The following is a 16392-nucleotide window of genomic DNA, read 5'->3' on the forward strand; positions in this document are numbered from 1 at the left end:
TATTAAAATGATGCATGCTTACTGGATGGGTTACACGTTTTCATGATTAATGTACTATGACTTTGCTTCTTGATAAGGTTTAATAAGTAGCACTTTATTGATCATATATTTTTTGGGTGCCATACTAAGTAAAAAATTAATTATGACCTTTTTATTAATTTTTTAATGAGTGGTGCTCTTGCCACCCTCCATTGAAGATCACCTAATAAAACCCTAATTCAAGTGATTAAATTCTTTAATTGATATGTGATCAAAACTTAAAAACATAGAAGTGCTATAACAATTCAAGGAAAAAAATTGATATGTACTATCAACAATGTTTTTAATCTCAAAATTTTAATGAGATTTGATGCTATTTATAAAATAAATAAATAAATAAATAAATAAATCATAGTTTATTAAAAAAAATGACAAATACAAGTTGATGTCAAACAAAACAGAAAGTATCAAAAACATGTTTATACAAACGGCAAAAATAACAACTAACAATTGAGTTACATCAGAAAAAAAAACAAATCATGTGTCAAACAAAACAGAAAGTACCAAAAACATATTTATATAAACAACAAAAATAACAACTAACAATTGAGTTACATCATCATGTACTAATAGTGAAAATAATGAAAAAAATAATACAAAAACACAATAAAAGATAACAAAAACGCGAGTCCGCAAACCACTTACACTTCAGGAGTTGGCATGAGCTAGGTCAGCATTAGGAGAATTTTGTGACTAAGCTACAAAAAGGGCATATGCTAATTTTTCTCTAATTTTTTATATTAAAATTAGAATTTATTATTATTATTATTTTAAATAAAATAAATAAATTATTAATTTATTAAAAAAAAACTTGATAAAAAAAATTATTAATTTTTTAAAATAATAGGAATAAACCACAAATTTGAACACTCAATTTAAAATTAAAAAAGAACCAACTTACAAGCCGTAGAAGCGGCGAGCATCCATCTTTTCGGCACGCTTCACAGTTCAACACACTTTTAGAGAAAAAAAAAATTAAGTCAAAATATTTGTTTTGAATAGAAAAAGTCGATTCTTTATTGGCTATCTTTAATCTTTCCACACATCTCGTCTTGTATCTCTCATGGTTAGTCTTAGTCAATTGGCCACGCAACAAACAACACAAAGACATCCAAAAAGAATGTTGGGTTCTGAACAGCAAACCACTTAAATACACAGGACATACAGTAGGACCCACATTGTTTATAGTGTAGACCAGACATCAAAATGGTTAATTTTGATGCTTGGACTTGCGTGCAAAAGAGAGAAAAAAGGCATTTTATTAATTTTAATTAATCACTCAACTAATTTTACACAGTTAATTTGTCTACCTACCTATGTTCATCCAAGCTGTTCTTTGCCAGCTTATAAATGAGGTTGTGTGTGTGTGTCCCATAAAGAACATGAAATTGTGGCTGCTGTGTTCTTTCTTCTTGATATTTATAATCAAGAACACTGCCCAACCTTGCCATTATTCAAATATATGTATATGTAAAGAGAAAGAAAGAGGGGTATCAGATCAAAGTATTGGAGGTTTGATCATCAGGAGGGAAAACATAGTGAGTATTATTTTGATAATATAGTTTGTTTTTGTTTGATTTTCATTTTCTCTGTTAAATGAGTTCATGCAAACCATCTCTGCCTGCTTTGTATATATAAACATGCAGGCATTTTATCAACCTTTCAGTGTGTTGCTAGGTTGATGATGTTTTGATGATATAGTTTGTTCTTTTTTTTTTTTTCTCAAAAATCTTTCTCTATGAACTGAGTGTAGATGTATTTTATTAACTTTTTTTTTGTAAACAATGCATTAGCCTTAACTTTAACTTCCACTTGTTCTACTTTTTCTTTGTTTATTTCTCTAGTCCATTCTTTCTTGTCTTTAAAAGTGTACTTTAATGAAACTAAGCCTCTCTTCCCAACTGAGATTATATTTTCTTTTTCCTCTTTGGGAGTTTCTTTTTTCTTAAAAATGATGTTTCTAAGAACTCATCACCTTCTTCTTTGGTTTGGTTTGGTTTGGTTTTGACCATTACTTTGTCCGTTGGAAATCTCTTCATCTTTTGAAAGAACAAGTTAATTGTTGAATTGTGAATTTTCTTCATCTTTTTAATGTATATATATATATATATATATCTATACCTTTTAAAGATTTAGGAATGATTTATAATATCTGATACCCAAATGATGTTTGTAGATATCACTGTTCACAAATGGAGAAGAAAGAAGATGTGAAGCAAGCCAATCCAGAAGAGTTTCCATCACTAATCAAATACATAGCCTCCAAATCAGTTAAAGGCTTTGATACCACTCCAAATCTTCAAGTTGATCCTGTATTTGCTAATGTGAGTAATCTTTTGAATTTTTTTTCCTCTTCACAAAGTTCAGCTATTCATTATCTAATTAATTTCTGTTGTCTTTTCAGGGATCACAACATGCAAACACTGATACACATAAGAATTCAGTAATTGAACATCACCATTCACACTCTATCTCTATCAGTTTACCTGCTTCTCCTTCTGAATTTCATGCTGAAAGAGCTAAAAGAATCCCAAACATTGACAATATTCATAAAAATGGTGCCAGTGCCAGTAATGACCAACCAGAGGATTCTATTTTTTCTGCTGCCAATTCAGAACAAAAAAAGCATGCCAAGTTTCATTCTCAGCCAATGTCATTCGGAGATTCATGTAACAATGTTACTCTCGAAGTTCAGAGCAAGATACAACGACAAGACAGTCTCAAGGATAAGCGTTTTGATTCTTTCAAGACATTTTCAGGAAAACTTGAGAGACAAATATCTAATTTACGCGGAATTCCTCAGCCACCGGTTGCCGAATATGTTAATGCTTCAGAAATTACTGAAGAAGATATTATACCAGCCGTAGACCGATACTTTGATGCATTACAAGGGCCTGAACTTGATACACTTAAGGTATATAACGTCTTAATTGGATTAGAATTTCTAAAACTTTAAGCACTGTCAGTAATCTTTGTATTAATGTTTAGGCATCAGAAGAATCAGTTCTTCCTGAAGATAAGAAGTGGCCATTCCTTCTTCGATTCCCAATTACATCATTCGGTATATGTCTTGGAATAAGTAGCCAAGCCATTCTTTGGAAGGCATTAGCAACATCTCCATCTACAAGTTTTCTGAATGTAAGCTTGAATGTTAATCTAGTTCTGTGGAGTATCTCAATTGCACTGATGGGAATTGTGTCCCTTACCTACTTTCTGAAGATAATATTTTACTTTGAAGCTGTTCGAAGAGAGTATTACCATCCAGTTAGAGTCAACTTCTTCTTTGCTCCATGGATTGCTTGTCTGTTCTTGACAATTGGTTTACCACCATCGGTCACAACAAACTTGCATAAGTCTGTATGGTATGTTCTAATGATTCCGATTTTGTGTCTCGAGCTGAAAATCTATGGCCAGTGGATGTCAGGAGGCCAACGTCGGCTTTCAAAGGTTGCTAATCCATCAAACCATCTCTCAATTGTTGGAAACTTTGTTGTCGCATTGCTAGGAGCATCTATGGGTCTCAAAGAAGGACCTATCTTCTTCTTTGCCGTCGGCCTAGCTCACTACATAGTCCTGTTTGTAACTCTTTATCAGAGACTTCCGACAAATGAAACACTCCCTAAAGAACTCCATCCAGTATTCTTCTTATTTGTTGCAGCACCTAGTGTTGCTTGCATGGCTTGGGCAAAGATCAATGATGACTTTAATTACGGCTCGAGGATAGCTTATTTCATCGCTTTATTCCTCTATTTCTCTCTTGTAAGTTTCTCTTTCATTCCTTACAATCATCAAGCATTGATTGATATCGGTTTCTGATCATTTGAGCTTTCACTTTTATATATGCAGGCTGTTCGGATAAACTTTTTCAGAGGTTTCAGGTACATACTGATACTCATGAGTTTGCATTCCTGCTCATTCATTAATGGTATCTCATACATGATGCTTGTATACTTTAGGTTCTCATTGGCATGGTGGGCATATACATTTCCAACAACCGGTGCTGCAATTGCGACAATACGATACTCAACTGAAGTGAAGAATGTCTTCACTCAAACTCTCTCTGTTGCACTCTCTTCGATCTCTACAGTCACAGTGACCGCTTTGCTTGTATCGACCATCATCCATGCGCTCGTTCTCCATGATCTCTTCCCCAATGACATCTCCATTGCCATTGCTTACAGGAAACCAAAATCAAGCAAGAAAAATACACATATAAAAGCAACAAACTCTGATGCCAAAGACATTGAAGCAGGTGTATAAGAGGATGTTTCAAGTCATTAATTCACACTGTTTTAGATGATGCAATTTGATCCTCTTCCCTTGTGGAAGCTAGTGATTTTTGGAGATGAAGATTGCATCTTCACTGGAAGGCAGTAATGTTGGAGTTTGACTGGAACTATGTAGTCCTATGTAACTATTTGAATGAAATGAAGTGATAATTATCAATGGATGTTTTTTTAATGTGATATTGGGCCGTGTAATGTTCAGTATGTTAAAAATGATTGTAAAATTTCATATTGAAACAATGAAGAAGAGATGGTTGGAGACATGTACATCAGCATAACAGCATGAATGAACTTGTCAAGAGATTGAATAAACTATTTCAGAGTCAACTCGCCGCCGTGAACTCAATATATATATATATATATATAAATCAAGTAGTGCTGAGCATTTAGACAAACACCAGATGAAGCAGAATCAAAACGTAACCACCATTTCATCTTATAAGTGTTCATCATTTGCTCTCTGAACAAAAAAAAGCAAAGAGAAACTACAGCTTAGCAGTAAAAACAAAACAGGCATACACATTCATTTCATTGAACTTACAGTTGAATTCTTGCAGTAAAGAACAGCTTCTTTGATTGATTCACTGCGAATATCAATCATCGGTGGGGTGTAGGCATTGCTGTGAATTCTTGCAGATATTGTAGGAGGAGTCAATCTCAAGCATCTAACTTTGCTGCAGAATGGGAAGAGAAAACACAAGTATTTGCAGAAGGTCTTCTTGGGAATCTTAGTGCAACCCCACAAGATAGAGAGCTTGAGTTTGCTGTTTCTTGAGGTTATATTCTTCAATGATAGCAGTGGCTTAGATGAGTTTTCAGAAAGCGAATGCCCAAACGAAGAATGTGAGAAGTTGTTTTCTGGTTGAAGTGGGACGACAACACCACCTGAGATGATTTGAGTGGCAGGAACTATAACTGGAAGTTGTTCAGAACTAGGGAGGCTGAAAACAAAGCCATGATCATCATGAGAAAATCTCATGGAGATCAAATTGGGGTCTATTTCTATAAAGGAACCAGTCTCAAAGTTGTCACTGTGAGCATCCATTGATGGTGGCTTGATGTTCAGAAGCCAGCCATGGGAAAAGCTTTCACTAGGAAGGTGCTGAGAGGACTCCATTGAAGGTCTTTGGAGAGTTCTTAGAGGTTGAGAAAGAAGGATGAAATGATGAATAATGGTGGCATGGCAGGATCATTAATATACAAGAATGCCACCATCTTGGACCTTGTCATTTCTCTTATCATTAGATGAGTGATATGGCTTGCATGATCACGTTAGCTGTTTATTTAAAACTATGTTTTCTTTAATGTCAGTTTGCCAATGGATCATCCAATTAGTTCACCATTTTTTTTTTTTGTTTGGAGTCAAGGTCTAAGCTAAGTAAAATATGGCAAGTCTCTGTTGTTTATTACTGCATTACCATGTACTTACCCTAATGTCCAAGCACTTGACAACATCATATGGAATAGACATGAGATAATTTCAATAAGCTTCAGCTGAATTACTATCAATTGATATTTGCCAAATATGAATTTGATACATCAGTATTACATCCAAATGATATCTTCAATGTTCAAATCCCCTTCTGTATTTATCAAATGGAATTGATTATTCAACAAAAGAAGAAAAGTATTATTTTCTGAAATTGTACAAGTTCATATCAATAACAAGACTAAGAATAGGAAGCATGCTATGTATCAGAACCAACAGCATATCTTTAGTATACCAACTAGAAGATCATACATAAACAGGACACAGGCTATCCTAAAATACACAGGACAAGCATACTCACTTCAAATCTGATTGCCAGCATTGAAAGACCATTGCTACTCCAATATCAGTGTCACAAATTGGAACTCAAATGCTTAAACCCACAATTTCTTCTACTTGACAGCTGGGAATTAGTATTTATCTAGGCACTAACCACTAGATGGTGATTGAGGCAGAATTCTGAGTAATATATATGATGATAATTTTGGGTGCTCCTCATTGAAACATCAATTAACTTGTACTATCTGGAGATGCTGGAAAAAGTTGAGCTGAATGAAAACAAGGTCTTACTCATTTCATCAGATCCAGAAAGACGAAACCATTCCACAGGCTATGAAGTAACATGGAAGCCAACAAGTTCCTAGACCGTGCAAACACGATCCCCATTACCACCCCAAGGCAAATAAGTGGCAGCAGTCTTTGAGCATTAAAATGCACCAGAGCAAATGCAAGCGCACTCACCAAAATAGAGCTCCATAGGGACATGTACCTGGTAAGCGACGGGAGAAGGAAGCCACGGAATACAATTTCCTCCCACACTGGTGCACAAATTGAAACAACCATTGCATATAGAGCCATGGCCACAGGATCACGAGCTATTATTGATTGCTCCACACTCGAAACCCCCATTGGTGGGGTTGGGATAGAAGGGACGAGATTCAAGTTGACCCGAGAAAGAAAGTTGACCAGCGGAAACAGGAGGCAACCCAAACCAACATCAAGATGCCAGCTTCCTTTGAGCCTGAAAATGAACCAGCCAGGTGGAAGAGGGTAAAATCTTGCGAGGCATCGGTGGAGAATGGCAATTCCAGCCAAGCCTTCAGCTAGATCAGTCAGGAGGCTGTACAGAGCTTGGCCACGAAGTGTTAACGAGCTTTTGTTGAAACCAGCTGCATGGGCTACAAATGGAACAATCCAGGACCCAACAAACCAGAATGACAAAATCCAAAGAAGCATGACCTGCATAGAGATGTAATATTCACATTCAGGTGTATCATTACAATAGCAAATAAATTCTAATCTCAGAACTAAAGCACAAATACAGCAAAAAATGTCTTTCAAGCCACTTCATGGCAAATGTCCAACTCGCAATGAAAATCAAGTTGTCAGAAAATATATTTTTATATAGAACATGTTATTTGAACCTTTACCAAACTTTTGAATTAATTAATTTACTGCTTAGAAATCATGCTTCAGTAAGATTGCTCAGCTTGGTAAAATACAATCATCAATATACAGGTGTGAAAACGCTGCCTTCAAGAGTTGAAGGAAGGTAAGACTTTAGGTCATAAACATCTCATGTCTCATTATTGATAAGCATCGACAACTGGGGGCCCAAGAACTAGCACAGAGAAGTGTCATACTATAGCAGATATACATAAAAATAAATATATACACAGTGTGCTTGACAAATTGTTACCTAGAATAGGGGCTAGAAACTAAAGGAAATGTTATGATGACGAACTTGATAAAATTGATTATAAACTTCAACTTCATCACAAGCAATAATCCTGATTTTGCAATATCCTTCTGAAAATGGTGCAACAGGCTGACCCAAGAAAAAAAAAAGAAAGAAAAAAAGAAAAAACCTGGACAATGGTTTCTCCAGTCCATGGTACCGCCCAAGGTTCACCATCTAGCACGAAGTTTCTGTCTACTACCTGAAACAACAACATTAGTGTCAAGAAACCTCACTATAAATAATAAAATCACAAAATTGAACACTTCTTGATTCATTCTTTGTCCTTATTTTTATCAAATTCAAATATGCAATCAGTTATAAAAAGAACAATTTATAAATAATGGCAAACCAGACATGCAAAAAATACCAAATTCAGCAAAAGAAATTTGCCAGCCCAGCCTTGAGAAAATCCCGCAGTCTAGTACTATATGACAGCAACTTACCCTAAAAGAACTCCAATACTAGAAATATAAGCATGAAGAGTTCTTTCAAGCAATGCTGTCAAAACTGGCACATCTATTCATGGAAAAATGTCCAATCTAGTGGCATCCAGTTAGTAGGTGGTAAAACAAATCAAGCCATGCCAAATTTATTTGATCTTGTTTTCATTCCATTGATCAGTGTTAATTAGTAAATATTTACTTAGTATGGAATAGTCATTGTATTATAGTATGTTATTTTATGAACTACACAGGGTTGCTAGGTTTGAATCCCAATATTACTATTTCCTGTGATTGTGTTTCTACATGCAGAAGGTTTTAAAATGAAGCATACTTTTGCCAATTCAGGCAATTTCATGAAAAATCAACTAACTCATTGACTTCTCAAACTATTTCTGACTCAGAACAATAACCAGACCATCAGATCTGCCAGTTTTAAAACATTTCATTGAATTGTCAGCTTCACTGATATGGTAATTAGAACATTCTTAATTCCTTCATTTTAATCTTTACCGTGCAAATATTCTTCCCGGCAGTCTAGCTGCTTTGGTTTCTGGGTCAGGACACCCAGAGGCGAATTGCTATCTAGACAACACTCTAATTGATAGAAAAATATATTTACATGTGTAATCCCACAGTGGGTAGACTTAGACTTACTCAAATGTAGAAAGCTTCAAACCTTCCAAATGCACATTATAAACTAGGCTACGTATCAATGAAAACCATATGTTCCTAATAAGATAACAACTACAAAAAGAAAAAAAAGCAATTTATTTTATTTTTACTAAAGTCTATATGAGCTCTTCATCACATCATTTGCAGTTAAAAGATGAGCTACGGAGTACATCATGTTAATTAGAATCATTTTTTTCCTACTTCACAGGTCACCTAAAAGGCTAAAACTCTAGAGTATAGGTTGGTTGCAGATTTTAGAATTGCTATGTGATTGAATGGGAGGGTAACCATGCTCATTTGTCATAATTTGGCATATTTTGAGACAGAGAGTTGTTCGGATTTAGCATATTTTCCAATAGCAATTCGTCATTATCTGGCATATTTTGAAACATGGAATTCTTAGGACCTACCATCTTTTTTTTATTAAAGAAGAGAGTACAAGACATAACTACTATGTAAATCTCATTTCATTTCAACATTCAAGCTGTGAAGTAAGAACAACATAGGCAAGTTTAATATCATTTATATCGAAAACGACAAAGAGAAAAGCTATGGCAAAAGAATTATGTAAATGCTAGTTAAATAGGATCAAGTTGCAGCCGCCAGCAATTCACAAAGTCTTTCACTCCTAGGTTGTTTTATTGAAACATCAATTCTCGTTTGGCCATAAATGTAATCCTTGCAGAGTAAAAGTACAAAAAGACATTAAATTAACAGGTTCTCCTTGATGCTTACAAGAATTTCTCTATTCATGAAAATTCCAAACGCAAAATTTTTATATCTATTTCTCAAATAAAGCATTAGAAATGCCTCAAGTTAGTAACCACACAGTATATAAATTCCTTCAGCACCTTCCAATGTGTTCACAATTATGAAACCATTGATCTACAAGGAGGAAATGAATTCTATCCACTAAACCAAAACTTACTAGAAATATCTCTGCAACACATTCTACCTTTCCAGAGGATCAATCGAAAAGAAGGACGAAGAGAAAGCAACAAACTAAAATCAAGTATCCAAATCTTACCTTTCTAATCTTCGAAATCCAATCCTTATCATCCAATTTATCATTTTCCAATTCCTGAGATGGATTTACGCCCATGAAGCCACCATTCTCCAAAGACTTCTTTCTCTCCTCTTCGTGTATAAAACACTGAACCTGACCCAATCTCCATTTCTACAATATACAAAAATAATCAAAATAAAACACATAAAAAAGCGCTTTTTACCAATTTTCTAGAAAAAACAAAGCACAATGCGAAGTTCAGACCTTCCTCGCAGCGTCAGGAGAAGGCCGCAGCTGGATCCCGCGCAAACTCGGAGCTAAAGAGGGAGAGATAAAGGCGGCGGCTACGGGAGCCCTACGCCTATAAATCAGTGTCGGCAGCGAGGGAACGGTCAACGGCGGCCGATGCAGACAGCGCCAGGGGCCAGCCATGGGGACCCAGGCCTCGGGGCTTCCGAAACCCTAATCCTCCATTACTGCCCCTAAGCTCCGCTGCTGCTTTTGCCGCAACTCCGTCGTGCCAAGTGAGAAAACGAGAGATGGGGGAAGCAGAGGATAAAAGCAACAATAAATAAATAAACAAATAAATAAATAAATAAATAAATAAATATGACCATTTAAATATCGAAAATATTTGCAAAATTTGTTTATTTTTTATAATTATATATTTTCTTTGGCTTTTATTTATGAAAATATATTGCTAATTCGACAATAAAATCAAGCATTCATCTTATTTATTCTCATAATATATTTTTTTTCATGTAGAATTTCCATTTCAAATGTATTTCATTTTTTATTTTGACTGGTTTATAAAATTTAATCTGGTTTTATATCATAAACCCGCGATATTGTCTCAAGATGAGTGTATCACAACCGTCCATCTTTCTCGAGATTTGTGCTAATATGCTACTTTAGATGAGCTAGCCCATCCTTCCCGCCTTCGGTCTTCTCCCTCTCTAATCCCCAATTCATTTCTCTTGGTCGAAGCCCTAATCCTTTCTATCGTTCCCTCAGCTTCCCCAATCCTTCTGGCTTTGCATTTCATCGTCGCTCTCCGATCGTTCTCAACCTTACAGATGGTGCCTTCGCCATCTCTGGTCGCGGAGTATGCGAAATCCGGCCGGTCCTCCTGCAAAGGCTGCGGGAAATCCATTCCTTCTGGATCTCTGAGACTGGGTTTGTCCATTAAGGATCCCCGAGGGTTCAATTCCACCAAATGGCATCATGTGGGTTGCTTCTCTTCTCAGTCCCACCCCATTGTCGCCAAGGAGATCAAGGGGTTCTCTTCACTCAAGGTTTTTGATTTTCTGATTTTGTTTGGGTTCTTTATGTATCTGTTTTAGTCTGACTGTTTTAGATGCCCAGGGGCCTGATCAGGATGCTTTGAGGACGTTGGAGGCTGGCGGAAAGTCTGGCCCTTCATCTGCAAAGGTTTGGTTTTTTCTCTTGATTTCTGTGGAATTAGTTGTGGAATGTTTTAGGAGTTTGATGTGTACAGGCCCTACAGGGTGGTGTAAGGGACAATGATGGTGTTGATGGTAGCGAGAGTGATTCTGAAGAGTTGAAGGAGAAGAGTTTGAAGAAGCGGAAGGTATCTATTTTGTTCTTTTGTGCTGAAGTATTAATTTGGATAATTTCACATTTGATGAATTTTCCCTCTTATTCTCACTTGATCCTAAGTTTGACTCTGAGCAAGAAGAACGTAAGGAAAAGGACATAAATGAGCCAAAGGTAAATATTTTGCACTTTTCTGGACAGTTGACACGGTAGCATTACTCAAAAATATTCAGTTGGAGAATATACACATTGCTTACTAGTAAGGTACTTTTGTGTCATCTGGTAGCCCTTATGTTGACTTTTCACAATTACTGAAAGAACTTGAAAAGGTGTGTGGATGTGCAACATAGAATTCTGTGAAGGTTTATGGTTTCACCCTTTTGGCAGTTGGAAGATTTCCTTTTCTCCCCTTCTTATTGATGATAGACTGTAATAGTTGAACACTGACTTTAGTTATGCTGGTTACACTCTTTGCTTGATGTAGCAACGCATTTGAACTAGTATAGGAGCTTAGACTGCTACATAAATGCTCATTCTTTCCTTTTAACTTTTTAGTGGGATTCGTGTATCCTTGTCCCCGTGACTCTTGTTTTTACAATTTGGTCTTATAATCTTAATGCTTCAACCACATTTCTAGGCGCTCTTATTTATATTCTATCTTTCACGAGAATAGACTCTTGTTGCAGGATACAGTACCTTGAATAAACGCAGGAAATTTTATAGAAGTTTGCTAAGTGTGTTGATCATGTAACTTAAAATGGATCACAATCCAATTAATGTAGCAAAAGGTGATATACCAACTTATACGCAGCAATAATTTTTAACAAGAACTGCAGAAATAATTAAGTTTGTGGGGTATGGACGAAATTTTATGCACTACACTCACAAGAATGAATTTTCTGCTTGTTAGAAATTTTGACCATCTGAACTGTGATGGCTGTATACCTCAATTTTAAATTTTTGTGAACCTTAAACACTATCTCTAATAATATCAAATTCAGCATGGAAGATAGGAGTTAATCGCAATTAGAGTTAATAAACTACGGGCTCCAGCACATAATCTGTTCTACCTCTTGAAGCAAGAGACATGTTGCCTGCGAACGCTGCCTACTTTACCACTTTATCTATTTTATATTTTAGTTTTTATATTGATTTGGCACTTGGCATCTTAAACTCCTGCATTTTATGATTACAATAATTATTTCCTCGCTTGCTTAGACATCCAAATCCGGTATTTGTAGAACTTTGACCAACCATACATTCTGATCTGAAACCTTTACCATCTATCAATTATAATTTAGTCTTTTACCATCTTTCACCTTCCTCTTTTTACAGAAGAAAACTCCTGCTTAATTGTTATTCTATGATCTAAATGATTTCAATATTAGACTCTCGGGTAAGTCCTATTTTCTTGAATAATGTGAACATAAATTTAAGGCTCCTGCTAATTTGAATTTTTGTATTTTTTATTTCTACATTTCATTGTGTTTATATAATTATTATTATTGGTTGATGTGCTACAGTAATATGCTATCTATGCATATATTTCTGTATCTGGCTCATGTTTTATTACTTTTATTCCTAATACATACCGTATCTTCTCAATTTACTTGCTCTCAGATGATTGGAGATGGCAATAAAAATGATTTGGCTGTAGCTTTTTCTGTGTCTGATATTAAGAACACGTATAAGGTGCTAAGCTCTTCGCCTCAAATAAAAGCATAACCAGGGATTGGTTCATATTCATGTCTTTCTTTAGGTAGTTCATTGATTCATTCAACTTATGTTTGGTCCAGGATGCTAAACTTCCACCAAAATGGAAGGCTTTTCAAACGGTTATTTTTCATGAGCAGGTTGGTTTTCTTATTAACTTAAATTATTATGGTGAGGATCTTCCAAGAAGTTTCCATTGACTGGCTTAATGATTTCATGGTTATGAAGAAAATTCTATTTTGGATTTGTCGCATCACATCCGACCTTACAGTTTAGGAACTTAGATGGTAGTCTGTATTCCCTCATCATTGTTTTTCATCTTCTTCATGCTTCCAAGTTTTAGAAATTATTTTGAGAGAAGCTTATCTCCATTTTTCTTTGACTGATTTTTTTACTCCTATAATTTCAGCTCTAATGTTTTATGCCCATATATCTGCAAATGTGATGTATTACTACTAGTATTGTTCCATTTTTCACTTTGAAAGTTGTACTTGCACTAGACTGATGTATTTACTTGGCAATTAAATGCCTGGATGTGTTTGTTCCATTCTTTTTACAATTTTAAGCAACATTGTCTTGCCTCTATTTTATTTTAGATTTGATATCAGTATATTACTTCCTACATTTTTGTTGTTGTGCAGTGATATAGAGGTTATCATCAGGCTAACCTCCTCAGGATTTAATTTGAATTCTTTGGTTTTCGAGCACATAGTTTTAAACTGAGATACATTCTTATTTGTTGTATATGATTAGGAAGATGGCCTTCATAGTTCAGAAAAAATTGCTGCATTTGATTTTGATGGATGTCTTGCAAATACGACTGTTTATAGGTAATGTTTTAAGAAACAACTCTGTCTATATATGGAACTATGCTTATCGCATTACCTCTAGTGAATCAGTGATTGCTCATGTTCATGTCAGTGGCATTGGAATACATTCAACTTGTTGCATTTTATTTTCTCCGTCTTAAGCCTTCTTCTCAACACCTAGGTTTCCTTGTTTCTGGACATTTTTTTCCTCAATAGAGTTGCTAACATAAGAGAATAAAGTGGAGTTCTGTTGGCTTTGATATAAAGAGGAAAACAATAATAAAATGAAAATGCCAAAAATGTTTCAGTTTTCTTCAGCCGGGATCATAGCTGAAGTTCTAATTTTGCGTTTGGCCATTCATATAAATGGACCTAATAATAATAATTCTGGCATTAAATAACAATTTTCTGTAGCTTTGAGGATGATTATATTTATTTGGCATCATTATTTATTACATGAAGACAGGCCATCCATCATAGGAAGTCTATTCTCACCACTTCCAGCATACTGATTTATGTATGCTTCCTGTTTCATTTCATTTCCTTTATTTGGTCTGGTTGTAACTTTAAGATTTAGCTGTGGCCTAATTATCTAATTGGAAATAAGTATTCAATAGGCTTTTCTCATCATTAAGATTTTCTCAACCTTGGAGCTTTGGTTGTTATCTAAATGCTCGAGAGCGTTGCTGGTGAAAAGTTCTCTAGAAATTTAATGAATTTTGGTTTGCATTTTGAGTGTCATGGATACCTGAAAATTCTGGCATTTAGAATGCAACTTTTTTGGCACACGGTTCATTTTGATTTGAAAATTAGTATTCTCTGACTTCAATTGCAGAGTAGATCCAGATGACTGGTCTCTGATGCATCCATCTATCCCAGAGAAACTGCAAAGCCTATATGATAGTGGCTATAAGCTGGTTTGTCTGCTCTATTGCTTAATGTTGCTTTTGAACCATCTCCTTTCTATCTCAATGGAGTATTAATGTTATTCCGATCACTTATTTGTTTATCTTTTTAGCTGATTTATTTTAGTATGGTGTTCTGAATAATCTGCATAAGCTTATTCTTCATCACCAGGTGATTTTCACTAATGAGGCCAACATTGAAAGGTGGAAGAATAAGCGGCAGGTCGCAGTTAACTTTAAAATAAGAATGCTTGAGAACTTTATGAAGCTTGTTAAGCTGCCTATCCAGGTATCAATGAAATTTATGTTCTCATACTATGACAGTATTAGAACCTGTAACTGAACTAATTTACTGTCATATGCAGAAATTAAACAATGATTGGCCTATGCATTCTTTTAGAAAATAGCCATGACTTGGTCCAGTTGCCTTGAAACATTTTTTGGTGGTATCAGTGTGCTTTTCCTTCAAGAGTTTGTTATACCAGCTGTGCCTCCTACATAATTGTGTTAATAAGTAGATGTTTCATTGCCTGGTACAGGATTTTTAAAAAGTAATTCTGATGCAGGTTTTCATAGCTTGTGGGCTACCACTAAATAAAAGAAATCTAACTGAAGACCCGTTTCGCAAGCCAAAGCCTGGAATGTGGAGATTAATGGAAGAGAACTTCAATTCTGGCATAGCAATAGACAGGAATCAGTTATTTCTCATATCCTGTTTTTCTTTCCGTAGCTTACGATCTCTTTGCATGTAAAAAGAACTCTTGGATACCTGCATGAACTTGCAATTTTTTTTCTTTTATATCTTTCCTCGTATCTGCAAAACTTTTTTTTCCAGATTAGAATTAATCTTCATGGTTAGGACTAATGACTAAATGCCTGTTGTCATTCTCTGGGCCTGTTGACTGTCTTATTATGTGCTCTTTCCATTCTAACTTTCAGGGGGTTTGATTTCACTTCTTGCATGAATATCCTAAATTATTATGAAACACGGGCAAAGAGCACACTTCCTATTTTCCAGTGATCCTGGTTCCTTTTGTTTTGTCTTCTATTTTCTTGTTTGATGAGTAGAATTGTTGTCAGATGACTTTTTTCTAATGGACTTTCATTTTCTGCAGATCCTTTTATGTCGGTGATGCTGCTGGGAGACCCAATGACCACAGCGATGCTGACATTAAATTTGCTCAAGTTTGATGCATTCTCTTGCATTTCTTTGTTTTGCATTGCTCTTTCCAAAGCTATAATTTCAGCTACTTCAATCATAGTTTTTCATAGCTGCTGAACTTTAATTTTATTGTATGTCTCTTAGTTGCTTGCTGATCATGCATCTTTTCTAAAAAACACCCGTCAAATCTTTGGTGATATGCAGGCGTATTGCCTACTTATGACAAGGGAATATATGATAGATACTTATGACCAGGAAATATATGATAGACCAGCCAGAGATGCCATTTTCTTTGTGCTCTCTAGTTGATGGCAATTGTGCTTAAAATGTTGTATTGTGAGAGTTTCAGGGTTTGATTGAAAATTTGTTAAACTTTATTAGATACCAGTATCAGCTTGAATTTTCACCCGTCTTGAACCTTCCTATGTGACCTTTGCAAACTTTACTATTTTTCACTTCCCACTGTGAGATATAGCAAAGACATTATATGGGACATCCAAACTTTTTGTATAAGATGCATGTAACACAATTTGCAAGTGAACTGGGGTAAGTTTCAACGCATATAATATT

General features: G+C 35.3%; 4 protein-coding genes across 7 annotated transcripts; 2 read left to right on the forward strand and 2 right to left on the reverse strand.

Annotated features, from left to right (window-relative positions):
- Positions 1-1422: 1422 nt before the first annotated feature.
- LOC120262477 (S-type anion channel SLAH2-like) lies at positions 1423-4505 on the forward strand. The gene is made up of 6 exons (XM_039270599.1): positions 1423-1577; positions 2216-2363; positions 2444-2953; positions 3028-3798; positions 3886-3917; positions 3996-4505. The coding sequence occupies exons 2-6, from the start codon at positions 2232-2234 to the stop codon at positions 4297-4299; spliced, it is 1749 nt and encodes a 582-aa protein (XP_039126533.1). The 5' UTR covers positions 1423-1577; positions 2216-2231; the 3' UTR covers positions 4300-4505.
- A 256-nt stretch (positions 4506-4761) lies between these two features.
- Positions 4762-5442, reverse strand: LOC120260142. Its single transcript, XM_039267583.1, has 2 exons — positions 4867-5442; positions 4762-4785 (listed from the first exon to the last, which is right to left on the reverse strand). The coding sequence occupies exons 1-2, from the start codon at positions 5440-5442 to the stop codon at positions 4762-4764; spliced, it is 600 nt and encodes a 199-aa protein (XP_039123517.1).
- A 428-nt stretch (positions 5443-5870) lies between these two features.
- Positions 5871-10227, reverse strand: LOC120262082. The gene is made up of 4 exons (XM_039270137.1): positions 9941-10227; positions 9698-9847; positions 7683-7754; positions 5871-7053 (listed from the first exon to the last, which is right to left on the reverse strand). Exons 1-4 carry the CDS (start codon positions 10106-10108, stop codon positions 6385-6387), a joined length of 1059 nt encoding a protein of 352 aa, XP_039126071.1. The 5' UTR covers positions 10109-10227; the 3' UTR covers positions 5871-6384.
- A 400-nt stretch (positions 10228-10627) lies between these two features.
- LOC120259876 (polynucleotide 3'-phosphatase ZDP) lies at positions 10628-16386 on the forward strand. Of its 4 annotated transcripts, none has more exons than XM_039267330.1 (11): positions 10628-10971; positions 11042-11107; positions 11175-11267; positions 11357-11407; positions 12854-12925; positions 13030-13086; positions 13700-13776; positions 14591-14672; positions 14833-14949; positions 15227-15357; positions 15776-16386. In XM_039267330.1, the coding sequence occupies exons 1-11, from the start codon at positions 10753-10755 to the stop codon at positions 15849-15851; spliced, it is 1041 nt and encodes a 346-aa protein (XP_039123264.1). In that variant the 5' UTR covers positions 10628-10752; the 3' UTR covers positions 15852-16386. The 4 variants fall into 4 exon arrangements, with proteins under 4 accessions (XP_039123264.1, XP_039123265.1, XP_039123266.1 ...); XM_039267331.1 differs by having other exon boundaries at positions 11184-11267; XM_039267332.1 differs by lacking the exon at positions 11357-11407.
- Positions 16387-16392: the final 6 nt, after the last annotated feature.

The sequence above is a fragment of the Dioscorea cayenensis genome, chromosome 5, assembly GCF_009730915.1.
Source record: "Dioscorea cayenensis subsp. rotundata cultivar TDr96_F1 chromosome 5, TDr96_F1_v2_PseudoChromosome.rev07_lg8_w22 25.fasta, whole genome shotgun sequence".
Lineage (NCBI taxonomy): Eukaryota > Viridiplantae > Streptophyta > Magnoliopsida > Dioscoreales > Dioscoreaceae > Dioscorea > Dioscorea cayenensis.